Source organism: Salvelinus fontinalis, chromosome 18 (genome assembly GCF_029448725.1).
Source record: "Salvelinus fontinalis isolate EN_2023a chromosome 18, ASM2944872v1, whole genome shotgun sequence".
Classification (NCBI taxonomy): domain Eukaryota; kingdom Metazoa; phylum Chordata; class Actinopteri; order Salmoniformes; family Salmonidae; genus Salvelinus; species Salvelinus fontinalis.
The window spans coordinates 58,214,102-58,233,379 of record NC_074682.1 but is presented as its reverse complement, the minus strand read 5'-3'; the positions used below and the strand labels follow the sequence as shown (position 1 = coordinate 58,233,379).

The following is a 19,278-nucleotide window of genomic DNA, read 5'->3' as shown; positions in this document are numbered from 1 at the left end:
CCGTGCTGGTCATTTATGAACATTTTGAACATCTTGGCCATGTTCTGTTATAATCTCCACCCGGCACAGCCAGAAGAGGACTGGCCACCCCTCATAGCCTGGTTCCTCTCTAGGTTTCTTCCTAGGTTCTGGGCCTTTCTAGGGAGTTTTTCCTAGCCACCGTGCTTCTACACCTGCATTGCTTGCTGTTTGGGGGTTTTAGGCTGGCTTTCTGTACAGCACTTCGAGATATTAGCGGATGTACGAAGGGCTATATAAATAAATTTGATTTGATTTGCCCGGCTCAAGGACAACAATAACAAAAAATACTCACACACCAGAATAAAACCTCACACTCTCTGACTCTCTGAGTCGGTGAGCTATAAGCTATCTTTTTCCTCTTTTTGTTCAGCCTGGTTATCTTTCCGTTGGTCTTCGTGACTCCGTCGTCCCCCCCTTTTTCCCTGTGCTGTGTAGCGTGAGTTTACAATGGTGTGTGAAACACCGCGCTGTGTGGTTACGGTTGCCTCGTGGCTTCTGTCCAACGGGAGGCGTTAGGAGATCACATCGCGCGCATGACCCACCGGCAGCGCAGTTGCATGTTATCCCATCCAGTGCGAGCCTGGTACGAGACATCTACCGCAGCCGGCTAACCGGAATCTTCCTTTATATCAACGGAGACAAAACAAAAACAACCACATTCAACTAACGGTGGAAAAACATCCAGAAGTTCCTTTTTTTCTCTCCTTCTTTATCGCGCCCTGGTTCTCTTCCTAGAATCTAGAGCCACGGAGCGCTTTACTATATAACCTACAGTATATCGGTGAGTAGTGTGACTTCAGACTTCACCTCTTTCTCAATGTATGCTTTCTTTCATCCACTAGACGAAGGGGGGATGCGGGGTCGATACGAATCATGATTTCTTTTTAAATCACTTGTAAGGGTTGATGCTGTGTCGTTTTGCGCTCATTACTTTGTCACACCTACATTTAATTGTGTCATGCTGTTCCACATTGGAGAGACGATTGTTGCATTTGGGGGGGATCTCATGATTGACGAAACAGCTCAAAATTTTTTTTTATATCAATGTCCGTTTATAAACTATGTCATACCAATTTTGTAACAGGGCTTATGTTGAGGTTCTTGTAGGTTATGGAGACCCCACATTGTAACTGCATGTCAGACAAATCTCTAGTGTAATTTCCTGTGATTGTAGTCGAAGACTCCCAGTCACCCAGTGTCATCCTAAAGTGGTGGAACTCTACTCTACACTACACTACTCTACACTACTCTACTCTACTCTACTCTACACTACTCTACTCTACTCTGCTCTACTCTACTCTAAATCTAACTCCACTCTACCTTTACTCTAACTCTACTCTACTCTAAATCTAACTCTACTCTACCTTTACTCTACTCTACTCTACTCTAAATCTAACTCTACTCTACCTTTACTCTACTCTACTCTACTCTACACTACACTACACTACTCTACACTACTCTACACTACTCTACGCTACTCTACTCTACTCTACTCTACTCTACTCTACTCTACTCTACTCTACACTACACTACTCTACTCTACACTACTCTACACTACTCTACACTACTCTACTCTACTCTATTCTACTCTACTCTACTCTGGTCTACACTACTCTACTCTACTCTACTCTACACTACACTAGTCTACTCTACTCAACACTACTCTACTCTACACTACTCTACACTACTTTACTCTACTCTACTCTACACTACTCTACTCTACACTACTCTACACTACTCTACACTACTCTACACTACTTTACTCTACTCTACTCTACTCTACTCTACTCTACTCTACACTACACTACTCAACTCTACACTACACTACACTACTCTACTCTACACTACTCTACACTACTTTACTCTACTCTACTCTACTCTACTCTACTCTACTCTACACAACACTACACTAATCTACTCTACTCTACTCTACACTACACTACACTACTCTACACTACTCTACACTACTCTACACTACTCTACACTACTCTACTCTACTCTACTCTACTCTACTCTACACTACACTACTCTACTCTACACTACACTACTCTACTCTACACTACTCTACACTACTCTACTCTACTCTATTCTACGCTACACTACACTACACTACACTACTCTACTCTACACTACACTACACTACTCTACACTACACTACTCTACTCTACTCTACACTACTCTACTCTACACTACACTACACTACACTACTCTACACTACACTACACTACTCTACTCTACTCTACTCTACTCTACTCTACACTACTCTACTCTACACTACACTACACTACTCTACACTACACTACACTACACTACACTACTCTACACTACTCTACTCTACTCTAACTCTCCTCTACTGTACTCTACTCTACCTTTACTCTACTCTACTCTACTCTAACTCTCCTCTACTCTACTCTACTCTACCTTTACTCTACTCTACTCTACTCTACCTTTACTCTACTCTACTCTACCTTTACTCTACTCTACTCTACCTCTACTCTACTCTACTCCAATTTAACTCTACTCTAACTCTAACTCTACTCCACTTTAACTCTACTCTAACTCTACTCTACTCTACTCGAATTTAGCTCTACTCTACTCTACTCTACTCTACACTACTCTATTCTACTCTACCTACTCTACTCTAACTCTACTCTACTCTACTCTACTCTACTCTACACTACTCTACTCTAATCTACTCTACCTACTCTACTCTAACTCTACTCTACTCTACTCTACTCTACTCTACTCTACTCTACACTACTCTACACTATTCTACTCTACTCTACTCTACTCTACATTTACTCTAACTCTACTCTACTCTACTCTACTCTACTCTACTCTACTCTACCTTTACTCTAACTCTACTCTACTCTACACTACTCTACTGAAACTCTACTCTACTCTACACCACACTACTCTACTCTACTCTACTCTACTCTACCTTTACTCTACTCTACACTACACCAACTATACTCTAACTCTACTCCACTTTAACTATACTCTAACTCTACTCTACCTTTACTCTACTCTACCTACTCTACTCTAACTCTACTCTAACTCTACTCTACTCTACTCTAACTCTAATCTACCTCTACTCTACTCTACTCTATTCTACTCTACACTACCTTCACTCTACTCTAACTCTACTCTAAATTTACTCTACTCTACTCTACTCTACCTTTACTATACTCTACTCTACATTTACTCTAACTCTACTCTACTCTACTCTACATTTACTCTAACTCTACTCTACTCTACTCTACCTTTACTCTACTCTACACTACACTACACTACACTACTCTTCACTACACTTCACTACACTACTCTACTCTACTCTAACTCTACCTTTACTCTACTCTACTCTACTCTACCTTTACTCTACTCTACTCTAACTCTACCTTTACTCTACTCCACTCTACTCTACTCTACTCTACCTTTACTCTACTCTAACTCTACTCTACCTTTACTCTACTCTACTCTACTCTACCTTTACTCTACTCTACTCTACCTTTACTCTACTCTACTCTTACTCTACTCTACTCTACCTTTACTCTACTCTGCTCTATTCTAACTCTACTCTACATTTACTCTACTCTAACTCTACTCTACTCTACATTTACTCTAACTCTACTCTACTCTAACTCTACCTCTACTCTACCTTTACTCTACTCTAACTCTACTCTACTATAACTCTACTCTAACTCTACGCTAACTCTACTCTAACTCTACTCTACTCTAACTCTACATTTACTCTAACTCTAATCTAACTCTACTCTACCTCTACTCTACTCTACTCTACTCTACCTCTACTCTACCTTTACTCTACTCTACTCTACCTTTACTATACTCTAACTATACTCTACTCTAACTATACATTTACTCTAACTCTACTCTAACTCTACTATAACTCTAACTCTACATTTACTCTACCTCTACTCTAACTCTACTCTAATTCTATGCCAACTCTACTCTACCTTTACTCTACTCTACTCTACTCTACTCTAACTCTACTCTAACTCTACTCTACTCTACTCTACTCTACATTTACTCTAACTCTACTCCAACTCTATTATATCTCTACTCTACATTTACTCTACTCTACTCTACTCTACATTTACTCTAACTCTACTCTAACTCTAACTCTACTCCAACTCTACTCTAACTCTACTCTACTCTACTCTAACTCTACTCTACTCTAACTCTACATTTACTCTAACTCTACTCCAACTTTACTCTAACTCTACTCTACTCTACTCTAACTCTACTCTACTCTACTCTAACTGTTCCCTACTCTAACTCTACTCTACCTCTACTCTACTCTACTCTAACTCTACTCTACTCTAACTCTACATTTACTCTAACTCTACTCCAACTCTACTCTAACTCTACTCTACTCTACTCTAACTCTACTCTACTCTAACTCTACATTTACTCTAACTCTACTCCAACTCTACTCTAACTCTACTCTACCTTTACTCTACTCTACTCTACATTTACTCTAACTCTACTCTAACTCTACTCTACTCTACATTTACTCTAACTCTACTCTAACTGTACTCTACATTTACTCTACTCTACTCTACTCTACTCTACTCTAACTCTACTCTACATTTACTATACTCTAACTCTACTCTACTCTACTCTAACTGTAATCTACTCTAACTCTACTCTTACTCTACTCTAACTCTACTCTACTCTACCTTTACTCTACTCTAACTCCACTCTAACTCTACTCTACTCTACCTTTACTCTACTCTAACTCTACTCCAACTCTACTCTACTCTACCTTTACTCTACTCTAACTCTACTCTAACTATACTCTACTCTACCTTTACTCTACTCTAACTCTACTCTAATTCTACTCTAACTCTACTCTACATTTACTCTACTCTAACTCTAACTCTAGTCTACTCTAACTCTACTCTACTATACTCTACTCTACCTTTACTCTACTCTAACTCTACTCTACTCTACCTTTACTCTACTCTAACTCTACTCTAACTCTACTCTACTCTACTCTAACTCTACTCTAACTCTACTCTACTCTTCTCCACCTTTACTCTACTCTAACTCTACTCTAACTCTACTCTTCTCCACCTTTACTCTACTCTAACTCTACTCTAACTCTTCTCTACTCTACTTTTACTCTACTCTAACTACTCTAACTCTACTCTACTCTAACTCTACTCTAACTCTACTCTAAATCTACTCTACTCTACTCTACTCTAACTCTACTCTAACTCTACTCTACTCTACTCCACCTTTACTCTACTCTAACTCTACTCTAACTCTACTCTAAGTCTACTCTACTCTACTCTAACTCTACTCTAACTTTACTCTAACTCTACTCTACTCTAACTCTACTCTACTCCACCTTTACTCTACTCTAACTCTACTCTAACTCTACTCTACTCTACTCTACCTCTACTCTACTCCACCTTTACTCTACTCTAACTCTACTCTACTCTACCTTTACTCTACTCTACTCTAACTCTACTCTACTCTACTCTACTCTACCCTAACTCTACTCTACTCTACCTCTACTCTACTCCACCTTTACTCTACTCTAACTCTACTCTACTCTACCGTTTTTCTGCTCTACTCTAACTCTACTCTACTCTATTCTACTCTACTCTACTCTACTCTTCTCTACTCTACTCTACTCTACTCTACTCTACCCTAACTCTAGTCTACTCTACCCTAACTCTAGTCTACTCTAGTCTACTCTTCCCCTACTCTACTCTACTCTACCTTTACTCTACTTTAACTCTGCTCTACTCTACTCTACTATAAATGTACTCTACCTCTACTCTAACTCTGCTCTACTCTACTTTAACTCTACATTTACTCCAACTCTACTCTGCTCTACTCTACATTTACTCTAACTCTACTCTAACTCTACTATAACTCTAACTCTACATTTACTCTAACTCTACTCTAACTCTACTCTAACTCTACGCTAACTCTACTCTACCTTTACTCTACTCTACTCTACTCTACTCCACCTTTACTCTACTCTAACTCTACTCTACTCTACATCTATTCTACTCCACCTTTACTCTACTCTAACTCAACTCTACTCTACTCTACTCTACCCTAACTCTAGTCTACTCTACCCTAACTCTACTCTACTCTACTCTACTCTACTCTACTCTACCCTAACTCTAGTCTACTCTACCCTAACTCTAGTCTACTCTAGTCTACTCTACCCTTACTCTACTCTACTCTACTCTACTCTACCTTTACTCTACTTTAACTCTGCTCTACTCTACAATAAATGTACTCTACCTCTACTCTACTCTACTCTACTCTAACTCTACATTTACTCTAACTCTACTCCAACTCTACTCTAACTCTACTCTACATTTACTCTACTCTAACTCTACTCTACTCTACTCTAACTGTACCCTACTCTAACTCTACTCTACCTCTACTCTACTCTAACTCTACTCTACTCTAACTCTACATTTACTCTAACTCTACTCCAACTCTACTCTAACTCTACTCTCCTCTACTCTAACTCTACTCTACTCTAACTCTACATTTACTCTAACTCTACTCCAACTCTACTCTAACTCTACTCTACCTTTACTCTACTCTAACTCTACATTTACTCTAACTCTACTCTAACTCTAATCTAACTCTACTCTACCTCTACTCTACTCTACTCTACTCTACCTCTACTCTACCTTTACTCTACTCTACTCTACCTTTACTATACTCTAACTATACTCTACTCTAACTATACATTTACTCTAACTCTACTCTAACTCTACTATAACTCTAACTCTACATTTACTCTAACTCTACTCCAACTCTACTCTAACTCTACTCTACATTTACTCTACTCTAACTCTACTCTACTCTACTCTAACTGTACCCTACTCTAACTCTACTCTACCTCTACTCTACTCTAACTCTACTCTACTCTAACTCTACATTTACTCTAACTCTACTCCAACTCTACTCTAACTCTACTCTCCTCTACTCTAACTCTACTCTACTCTAACTCTACATTTACTCTAACTCTACTCCAACTCTACTCTAACTCTACTCTACCTTTACTCTACTCTAACTCTACATTTACTCTAACTCTACTCTAACTCTAATCTAACTCTACTCTACCTCTACTCTACTCTACTCTACTCTACCTCTACTCTACCTTTACTCTACTCTACTCTACCTTTACTATACTCTAACTATACTCTACTCTAACTATACATTTACTCTAACTCTACTCTAACTCTACTATAACTCTAACTCTACATTTACTCTACCTCTACTCTAACTCTACTCTAATTCTATGCCAACTCTACTCTACCTTTACTCTACTCTACTCTACTCTAACTCTACTCTAACTCTACTCTACTCTACTCTACTCTACATTTACTCTAACTCTACTCCAACTCTATTATATCTCTACTCTACCTTTACTCTACTCTACTCTACTCTACATTTACTCTAACTCTACTCTAACTCTACTCTACTCTAACTCTACATTTACTCTAACTCTACTCCAACTCTACTCTAACTCTACTCTACATTTACTCTACTCTAACTCTACTCTACTCTAACTGTTCCCTACTCTAACTCTACTCTACCTCTACTCTACTCTACTCTAACTCTACTCTACTCTAACTCTACATTTACTATAACTCTACTCCAACTCTACTCTAACTCTACTCTACTCTACTCTAACTCTACTCTACTCTAACTCTACATTTACTCTAACTCTACTCCAACTCTACTCTAACTCTACTCTACCTTTACTCTACTCTACTCTACATTTACTCTAACTCTACTCTAACTCTACTCTACTCTACATTTACTCTAACTCTACTCTAACTGTACTCTACATTTACTCTACTCTACTCTACTCTACTCTAACTCTACTCTACATTTACTATACTCTAACTCTACTCTACTCTACTCTAACTGTACTCTACTCTAACTCTACTCTTACTCTACTCTAACTCTACTCTACTCTACCTTTACTCTACTCTAACTCTACTCTAACTCTACTCTATACCTTTACTCTACTCTAACTCTACTCCAACTCTACTCTACTCTACCTTTACTCTACTCTAACTCTACTCTAACTATACTCTACTCTACCTTTACTCTACTCTAACTCTACTCTAATTCTACTCTAACTCTACTCTACATTTACTCTACTCTAACTCTAACTCTACTCTACTCTAACTCTACTCTACTTTACTCTACTCTACCTTTACTCTACTCTAACTCTACTCTACTCTACCTTTACTCTACTCTAACTCTACTCTAACTCTACTCTACTCTACTCTAACTCTACTCTAACTCTACTCTACTCTTCTCCACCTTTACTCTACTCTAACTCTACTCTAACTCTACTCTTCTCCACCTTTACTCTACTCTAACTCTACTCTAACTCTACTCTACTCTAACTCTACTCTAACTCTACTCTAAATCTACTCTACTCTACTCTACTCTAACTCTACTCTACTCTACTCCACCTTTACTCTACTCTAACTCTACTCTAACTCTACTCTACTCTACTCTACTCTAACTCTACTCTAACTCTACTCTAACTCTACTCTACTCTAACTCTACTCTACTCCACCTTTACTCTACTCTAACTCTACTCTAACTCTACTCTACTCTACCTCTACTCTACTCCACCTTTACTCTACTCTAACTCTACTCTACTCTACCTTTACTCTACTCTACTCTACTCTACCCTAACTCTACTCTACTCTACCTCTACTCTACTCCACCTTTACTCTACTCTAACTCTACTCTACTCTACCTTTTTTCTACTCTACTCTAACTCTACTCTACTCTATTCTACTCTACTCTACTCTACTCTACTCTACTCTACTCTACCCTAACTCTAGTCTACTCTACCCTAACTCTAGTCTACTCTAGTCTACTCTACCCCTACTCTACTCTACTCTACCTTTACTCTACTTTAACTCTGCTCTACTCTACTCTACTATAAATGTACTCTACCTCTACTCTAACTCTGCTCTACTCTACTCTAACTCTACATTTACTCCAACTCTACTCTGCTCTACTCTACATTTACTCTAACTCTACTCTAACTCTACTATAACTCTAACTCTACATTTACTCTAACTCTACTCTAACTCTACTCTAACTCTACGCTAACTCTACTCTACCTTTACTCTACTCTACTCTACTCTACTCCACCTTTACTCTACTCTAACTCTACTCTACTCTACATCTATTCTACTCCACCTTTACTCTACTCTAACTCAACTCTACTCTACTCTACTCTACCCTAACTCTAGTCTACTCTACCCTAACTCTACTCTACTCTACCCTAACTCTAGTCTACTCTACCCTAACTCTAGTCTACTCTAGTCTACTCTACCCTTACTCTACTCTACTCTACTCTACTCTACCTTTACTCTACTTTAACTCTGCACTACTCTACAATAAATGTACTCTACCTCTACTCTAACTCTGCTCTACTCTACTCTAACTCTACATTTACTCTAACTCTACTCTACTCTACATTTACTCTAACTCTACTCTAACTCTACTATAATTCTAACTCTAACTCTACTCCAACTCTACTCTACTCTACCTTTACTCTACTCTAACTCTACTCTAACTATACTCTATTCTACCTTTACTCTACTCTAACTCTACTCTAACTCTACTCAACCTTTACTCTACTCTAACTCTAACTCTACTCTAACTCTACTCTACTCTACTCTGCCTTTACTCTACTCTAACTCTACCTTTACTCTACTCTACCTTTACTATACTCTAACTCTACTCTAACTCTACTCTACTCTACCTTTACTCTACTCTAACTCTACTCTAACTCTACTCTACTCTACTCTAACTCTACTCTACTCTACTCTAACTCTACTCTAACTCTACTCTACTCCACCTTTACTCTACTCTAACTCTACTCTAACGCTACTCTTCTCCACCTTTACTCTACTCTAACTCTACTCTAACTCTACTCTGCTCTACCTTTACTCTACTCTAACTCTACTCTACTCCACTCTACTCTAACTCTACTCTACTCTAACTCTACTCTAATTCTACTCTACTCTACTCCACCTTTACTCTACTCTAACTCTACTCTACTCTACTCTACTCTAACTCTACTCTAACTCTACTCTACTCTACTCCACCTTTACTCTACTCTAACTCTACTCTAACTCTACTCTACTCTAACTCTACTCTACTCTAACTCTACTCTAACTCTACTCTACTCTAACTCTACTCTACTCTACTCCACCTTTACTCTACTCTAACTCTAACTCTACATTTACTCTAACTCTACTCCAACTCTACTCTAACTCTACTCTACTCTACTCTAACTCTACTCTACTCTAACTCTACATTTACTCTAACTCTACTCCAACTCTACTCTAACTCTACTCTACATTTACTCTACTCTAACTCTACTCTACTCTACTCTAACTGTACCCTACTCTAACTCTACTCTACCTCTACTCTACTCTAACTCTACTCTACTCTAACTCTACATTTACTCTAACTCTACTCCAACTCTACTCTAACTCTACTCTACTCTACTCTAACTCTACTCTACTCTAACTCCACATTTACTCTAACTCTACTCCAACTCTACTCTAACTCTACTCTACCTTTACTCTACTCTACTCTACATTTACTCTAACTCTACTCTAACTCTACTCTACTCTACATTTACTCGAACTCTACTCTAACTGTACTCTACATTTACTCTACTCTACTCTACTCTAACTCTACTCTACTCTAACTCTACTCTACATTTACTATACTCTAACTCTACTCTACTCTACTCTAACTGTACTCTACTCTAACTCTACTCTTACTCTACTCTAACTCTACTCTACTCTACCTTTACTCTACTCTAACTCTACTCTAACTCTACTCTAACTCTACTCTACTCTACCTTTACTCTACTCTAACTCTACTCCAACTCTACTCTACTCTACGTTTACACTTCTCTAACTCTACTCGAACTATACTCTACTCTACCTTTACTCTACTCTAACTCTACTCTAATTCTACTCTAACTCTACTCTACATTTACTCTACTCTAACTCTAACTCTACTCTACTCTAACTCTACTCTACTCTACTCTACCTTTACTCTACTCTAACTCTACTCTACTCTACCTTTACTCTACTTTAACTCTACTCTAACTCTACTCTACTCTACTCTAACTCTACTCTACTCTACTCTAACTCTACTCTAACTCTACTCTACTCTACTCCACCTTTACTCTACTCTAACTCTACTCTAACTCTACTCTTCTCCACCTTTACTCTACTCTAACTCTACTCTAACTCTACTCTACTCTACCTTTACTCTACTCTAACTCTACTCTAACTCTACTCTACTCTACTCTAACTCTACTCTAACTCTACTCTAAATCTACTCTACTCTACTCTAACTCTACTCTACTCTACTCCACCTTTACTCTACTCTAACTCTACTCTAACTCTACTCTAACTCTACTCTAAGTCTACTCTACTCTAACTCTACTCTAACTCTACTCTAACTCTACTCTACTCTAACTCTACTCTACTCTACTCCACCTTTACTCTACTCTAACTCTACTCTAACTCTACTCTACTTTACTCCACCTCTACTCTACTCCACCTTTACTCTACTCTAACTCTACTCTACTCTACCTTTACTCTACTCTACTCTAACTCTACTCTACTCTACTCTACCCTAACTCTACTCTACTCTACCTCTACTCTACTCCACCTTTACTCTACTCTAACTCTACTCTACTCTACCTTTTTTCTACTCTACTCTAACTCTACTCTACTCTACTCTACTCTACTCTACCCTAACTCTAGTCTACTCTACCCTAACTCTAGTCTACTCTACCCTAACTCTAGTCTACTCTAGTCTACTCTACCCCTACTCTACTCTACTCTACCTTTACTCTACTTTAACTCTGCTCTACTCTACTCTACTATAAATGTACTCTACCTCTACTCTAACTCTGCTCTACTCTAACTCTACATTTACTCCAACTCTACTCTGCTCTACTCTACATTTACTCTAACTCTACTCTAACTCTACTATAACTCTAACTCTACATTTACTCTAACTCTACTCTAACTCTACTCTAACTCTACGCTAACTCTACTCTACCTTTACTCTACTCTACTCTACTCTACTCCACCTTTACTCTACTCTAACTCTACTCTACTCTACATCTACTCTACTCCACCTTTACTCTACTCTAACTCAACTCTACTCTACTCTACTCTACCCTAACTCTAGTCTACTCTACCCTAACTCTACTCTACTCTACTCTACCCTAACTCTAGTCTACTCTACCCTAACTCTAGTCTACTCTAGTCTACTCTACCCTTACTCTACTCTACTCTACTCTACCTTTACTCTACTTTAACTCTGCTCTACTCTACAATAAATGTACTCTACCTCTACTCTAACTCTGCTCTACTCTACTCTAACTCTACATTTACTCTAACTCTACTCTACTCTACTCTACATTTACTCTAACTCTACTCTAACTCTACTATAATTCTAACTCTACATTTACTCTAACTCTACTCTAACTCTACTCTAACTCTACGCTAACTCTACTCTACCTTTACTCTACTCTACTCTACTCTACCTTTACTCTACTCTACTCTAACTCTACTCTACTCTACTCTACTCTAACTCTACTCTAACTCTACTCTACTCTAACTCTACACTACCTTTACTCTACTCTACTCTAACTCTACTCTACTCTACTCTAACTCTACTCTACTCTACTCTAACTCTACTCTAACTCTACGCTAACTCTACTCTACCTTTACTCTACTCTACTCTAACTCTACTCTAACTCTACTCTACTCTACTCTACTCTAACTCTACTTCAACTCTATTCTATCTCTACTCTACCTTTACTCTACTCTACTCTACTCTACATTTACTCTAACTCTACTCTAACTCTACTCTACTCTAACTCTACATTTACTCTAACTCTACTCCAACTCTACTCTAACTCTACTCTACTCTACTCTAACTCTACATTTACTCTAACTCTACTCCAACTCTACTCTAACTTTACTCTACCTTTACTCTACTCTACTCTACATTTACTCTAATTCTACTCTAACTCTACACTACTCTACATTTACTCTAACTCTACTCTAACTCTACTCTAAATCTACTCTACTCTACTCTAACTCTACTCTACTCTACTCCACCTTTACTCTACTCTAACTCTACTCTAACTCTTCTCTAAGTCTACTCTACTCTAACTCTACTCTAACTCTACTCTAACTCTACTCTACTCTAACTCTACTCTAACTCTACTCTACTCTACTCCACCTTTACTCTACTCTAACTCTACTCTAACTCTACTCTACTTTACTCTACCTCTACTCTACTCCACCTTTACTCTACTCTAACTCTACTCTACTCTACCTTTACTCTACTCTACCCTAACTCTACTCTACTCTACCTCTACTCTACTCCACCTTTACTCTACTCTAACTCTACTCTACTCTACCTTTTTTCTACTCTACTCTAACTCTACTCTACTCTACTCTACTCTACCCTAACTCTAGTCTACTCTACCCTAACTCTTGTCTACTCTACCCTAACTCTAGTCTACTCTAGTCTACTCTACCCCTACTCTACTCTACTCTACCTTTACTCTACTTTAACTCTGCTCTACTCTACTCTACTATAAATGTACTCTACCTCTACTCTAACTCTGCTCTACTCTAACTCTACATTTACTCCAACTCTACTCTGCTCTACTCTACATTTACTCTAACTCTACTCTAACTCTACTATAACTCTAACTCTACATTTACTCTAACTCTACTCTAACTCTACTCTAACTCTACGCTAACTCTACTCTACCTTTACTCTACTCTACTCTACTCTACTCTACTCTACTCCACCTTTACTCTACTCTAACTCTACTCTACTCTACATCTACTCTACTCCACCTTTACTCTACTCTAACTCAACTCTACTCTACTCTACTCTACCCTAACTCTAGTCTACTCTACCCTACTCTAACTCTACTCTACTCTACTCTACTCTACTCTACTCTACTCTACCCTAACTCTAGTCTACTTTACCCTAACTCTAGTCTACTCTAGTCTACTCTACCCTTACTCTACTCTACTCTACTCTACCTTTACTCTACTTTAACTCTGCTCTACTCTACAATAAATGTACTCTACCTCTACTCTAACTCTACTCTACTCTACTCTAACTCTACATTTACTCTAACTCTACTCTACTCTACTCTACATTTACTCTAACTCTACTCTAACTCTACTATAATTCTAACTCTACATTTACTCTAACTCTACTCTACTCTACTCTACATTTACTCTAACTCTACTCTAACTCTACTCTAACTCTACGCTAACTCTACTCTACCTTTACTCTACTCTACTCTACTCTACCTTTACTCTACTCTACTCTAACTATACTCTACTCTACTCTACTCTAACTCTACTCTAACTCTACTCTACTCTAACTCTACACTACCTTTACTCTACTCTACTCTAACTCTACTCTACTCTACTCTAACTCTACTCTACTCTAACTCTACTCTAACTCTACGCTAACTCTACTCTACCTTTACTCTACTCTACTCTAACTCTAAACTCTACTCTAACTCTACTCTAACTCTACTCTACTCTACTCTACTCTACTCTAACTCTACTTCAACTCTATTCTATCTCTACTCTACCTTTACTCTACTCTACTCTACATTTACTCTAACTCTACTCTAACTCTACTCTACTCTAACTCTACATTTACTCTAACTCTACTCCAACTCTACTCTAACTCTACTCTACTCTAACTCTACATTTACTCTAACTCTACTCCAACTCTACTCTAACTCTACTCTACCCTTACTCTACTCTACTCTACATTTACTCTAATTCTACTCTAACTCTACTCTACTCTACATTTACTCTAACTCTACTCTAACTCTACTCTAACTGTACTCTACCTTTACTCTACTCTACTCTACTCTAACTCTACTCTACTCTAACTCTACTCTACATTTACTCTACTCTAACTCTACTCTACTCTACTCTAACTGTACTCTACTCGAACTCTACAATACATTTACTCTACTCTAACTCTACTCTACCTTTACTCTACTCTAACTCTACTCTAACTCTACTCTACTCTACCTTTACTCTACTCTAACTCTAACTCTACTCCAACTCTACTCTACTCTACCTTTACTCTACTCTAACTCTACTCTAACTATACTCAACCTTTACTCTACTCTAACTCTAACTCTACTCTAACTCTACTCTACTCTACTCTGCCTTTACTCTACTCTAACTCTACCTTTACTCTACTCTACCTTTACTATACTCTACCTCTACTCTAACTCTACTCTACTCTACCTTTACTCTACTCTAACTCTACTCTAACTCTACTCTACTCTAACTCTACTCTACTCTACTCTACTCTAACTCTACTCTACTCCACCTTTACTCTACTCTAACTCTACTCTAACGCTACTCTTCTCCACCTTTACTCTACTCTAACTCTACTCTAACTCTACTCTGCTCTACCTTTACTCTACTCTAACTCTACTCTACTCCACTCTACTCTAACTCTACTCTACTCTAACTCTACTCTAATTCTACTCTACTCTACTCCACCTTTACTCTACTCTAACTCTACTCTACTCTACTCTACTCTAACTCTACTCTAACTCTACTCTACTCTACTCCACCTTTACTCTACTCTAACTCTACTCTAACTCTACTCTACTCTAACTCTACTCTACTCTAACTCTACTCTAACTCTACTCTACTCTAACTCTACTCTACTCTACTCCACCTTTACTCTACTCTAACTCTACTCTACCTTTACTCTACTCTAACTCTACTCTAACTCTACTCTACTCTACCTCTACTCTACTCCACCTTTACTCTACTCTAACTCTACTCTACTCTACCTTTACTCTACTCTACTCTAACTCTACTCTACTCTACTCTACTCTACTCTACTCTAGTCTACTCTACCCTAACTCTAGTCTACTCTACTCTACTCTACTCTACCCTAACTCTAGTCTACTCTACCCTAACTCTAGTCTACTCTAGTCTACTCTACCCTTACTCTACTCTACTCTACCTTTACTCTACTTTAACTCTGCTCTACTCTACTATAATTGTACTCTACCTCTACCCTACTATAATTGTACTCTACCTCTACTCTAACTCTGCTCTACTCTACTCTAACTCTACTCTCCTTTACTCTACCCTGTCCCCGGGCCGCCTCTCTCAGCTGCCTCATCAACATGCTTCAAAATCAAAATCTCACAGTTTAGCCTTAAACCAGAGGTTAAATCTAAATGAAGGAGTGTAATCGATTTCTTTCATTTCAGGCTGTTGCAGCGCCATGACAGGCGAGAAGAAAGTCTCAGTAATCAATGGCAAACCAGAGGACGCCCTGGACTTCGAGTCAGCCAATGACAAGAAGCCGGTCAACGAGAGGGGCCACTGGAACAACAAGATTGAGTTTGTCCTGTCGGTGGCCGGAGAGATCATAGGGCTGGGAAACGTGTGGCGCTTCCCCTACCTGTGTTACAAGAATGGAGGAGGTAAGATATTCTTTTTTATTTTTATTTTTATTTTTTTTAAACTTTACCCCCTTTTCACCCCAATTTTCGTGGTATCCAATCGCTAGTAATTACAATCTTGTCTCATCGCTACAACTCCCGTACGGGCTCGGGAGAGACGAAGGTCGAAAGCCATGCGTCCTCCGAAGCACAACCGAACCAAGCCGCACTGCTTCTTAACACAGCGCGCCTCCAACCCGGAAGCCAGCCGCACCAATGTGTCGGAGGAAACACCGTGCACCTGGCCCCCTTGGTTGGCGCGCACTGCGCCCGCCACAGGAGTCGCTGGAGCGCGATGAGGATATCCCTACCGGCCAAACCCTCCCTAACCCGGACGACACTAGGCCAATTGTGCGTCGCCCCACGGACCTCCCGGTCGCGGCCGGCTGCGACAGAGCCTGGGCGCGAACCCAGAGACTCTGGTGGCGCAGAGTCTACCTCTACCTGTTGCTCTAGACCACTGCTCCACCCGGGAGGCCGAGGTAAGATATTCTACTGTATTATAGCACATTTGGAGGTTCGCCCTGACTGGGACTGGAACCTGGGTCCAGCGACTATCAGCCCAACATCTGAGCCATTACGTGACAGTTGGTCCAGTGACTATCAGCCATTACGTGACAGTTGGTCCAGCGACTATCAGCCCAACATCTGAGTCATTACGTGACAGTTGGTCCAGCGACTATCAGCCCAACATCTAAGCCATTACGTGACAGTTGGTCCAGCGACTATCAGCCATTACGTGACAGTTGGTCCAGCGACTATCGGCCATTACGTGACAGTTGGTCCAGCGACTATCAGCCATTACGTGACAGTTGGTCCAGCGACTATCGGCCATTACGTGACAGTTGGTCCAGCGACTATCAGCCATTACGTGACAGTTGGTTCAGCGACTATCAGCCATTACGTGACAGTTGGTCCAGCGACTATCAGCCATTACGTGACAGTTGGTCCAGCGACTATCAGCCCAACATCTGAGCCATTACGTGACAGTTGGTCCAGCGACTATCAGCCCAACATCTGAGCCATTACGTGACAGTTGGTCCAGCGACTATCAGCCATTACGTGACAGTTGGTCCAGCGACTATCAGCCCAACATCTAAGCCATTACGTGACAGTTGGTCCAGCGACTATCAGCCCAACATCTAAGCCATTACGTGACAGTTGGTCCAGCGACTATCAGCCCAACATCTAAGCCATTACGTGACAGTTGGTCCAGCGACTATCAGCCCAACATCTAAGCCATTACGTGACAGTTGGTCCAGCGACTATCAGCCCAACATCTAAGCCATTACGTGACAGTTGGTCCAGCGACTATCAGCCCAACATCTAAGCCATTACGTGACAGTTGGTTCAGCGACTATCAGCCCAACATCTGAGCCATTACGTGACAGTTGGTCCAGCGACTATCAGCCCAACATCTGAGCCATTACGTGACAGTTGGTCCAGTGACTATCAGCCATTACGTGACAGTTGGTCCAGCGACTATCAGCCCAACATCTAAGCCATTACGTGACAGTTGGTCCAGCGACTATCAGCCCAACATCTGAGCCATTACGTGACAGTTGGTCCAGCGACTATCAGCCATTACGTGACAGTTGGTTCAGCGACTATCAACCCAACATCTAAACCATTACGTGACAGTTGGTTCAGCGACATTCAACCCAACATCTAAACCATTACGTGACAGTTGGTCCAGCGACTATCAGCCCAACATCTAAGCCATTACGTGACAGTTGGTCCAGCGACTATCAGCCCAACATCTAAGCCAGTACGTGACAGTTCCTTTACGTGTGTTATAAGAATGGAGGAGGTAAGACATTGATCCAACCATGTTGTAGATTATTCGGAGGGTGAGTGCTACACCTGAGCTGTTCTTCCAAGAGATCATAGGGTTGTTATAGCAACTGAGGAGGTCAGATATTCCCCTACCCCTGTTATAACAATAGAGGAGGTCAGATATTCCCCTACCTCTGTTATAACAATAGAGGAGGTCAGATATTCCCCTACCTCTGTTATAACAACTGAGGAGGTCAGATATTCCCCTACCTCTGTTATAACAACTGAGGAGGTCAGATATTCCCCTACCTCTGTTATAACACCAGAGGAGGTCAGAGATTCCCCTACCTCTGTTATAACACCAGAGGAGGTCAGAGATTCCCCTACCTCTGTTATAACACCAGAGGAGGTCAGAGATTCCCCTACCTCTGTTATAACACCAGAGGAGGTCAGAGATTCCCCTACCTCTGTTATAACACCAGAGGAGGTCAGAGATTCCCCTACCTCTGTTATAACAACTGAGGAGGTCAGATATTCCCCTACCTCTGTTATAACAATAGAGGAGGTCAGATATTCCCCTACCTCTGTTATAACACCAGAGGAGGTCAGAGATTCCCCTACCTCTGTTATAACACCAGAGGAGGTCAGAGATTCCCCTACCTCTGTTATAACACCAGAGGAGGTCAGATATTCCCCTACCTCTGTTATAACACCAGAGGAGGTCAGATATTCCCCTACCTCTGTTATAACACCAGAGGAGGTCAGAGATTCCCCTACCTCTGTTATAACACCAGAGGAGGTCAGATATTCCCCTACCTCTGTTATAACACCAGAGGAGGTCAGATATTCCCCTACCTCTG

At 40.1% G+C, this 19,278-nt stretch overlaps 1 protein-coding gene across 1 annotated transcript in view; it reads left to right on the top strand.

Annotated features, from left to right (window-relative positions):
* The first annotated feature begins 465 nt into the window (after positions 1 to 465).
* Positions 466 to 19,278, top strand: part of slc6a11b (solute carrier family 6 member 11b) — a 126,170-nt gene continuing 107,357 nt past the window's right edge. Inside the window, exons 1-2 of the mRNA XM_055869915.1 lie at positions 466 to 802; positions 16,409 to 16,624. Of these exons, the coding sequence (XP_055725890.1) occupies positions 16,423 to 16,624 (202 nt within the window). The 5' untranslated portion in view covers positions 466 to 802; positions 16,409 to 16,422. The remainder of the gene's footprint in view (positions 803 to 16,408; positions 16,625 to 19,278) is intronic.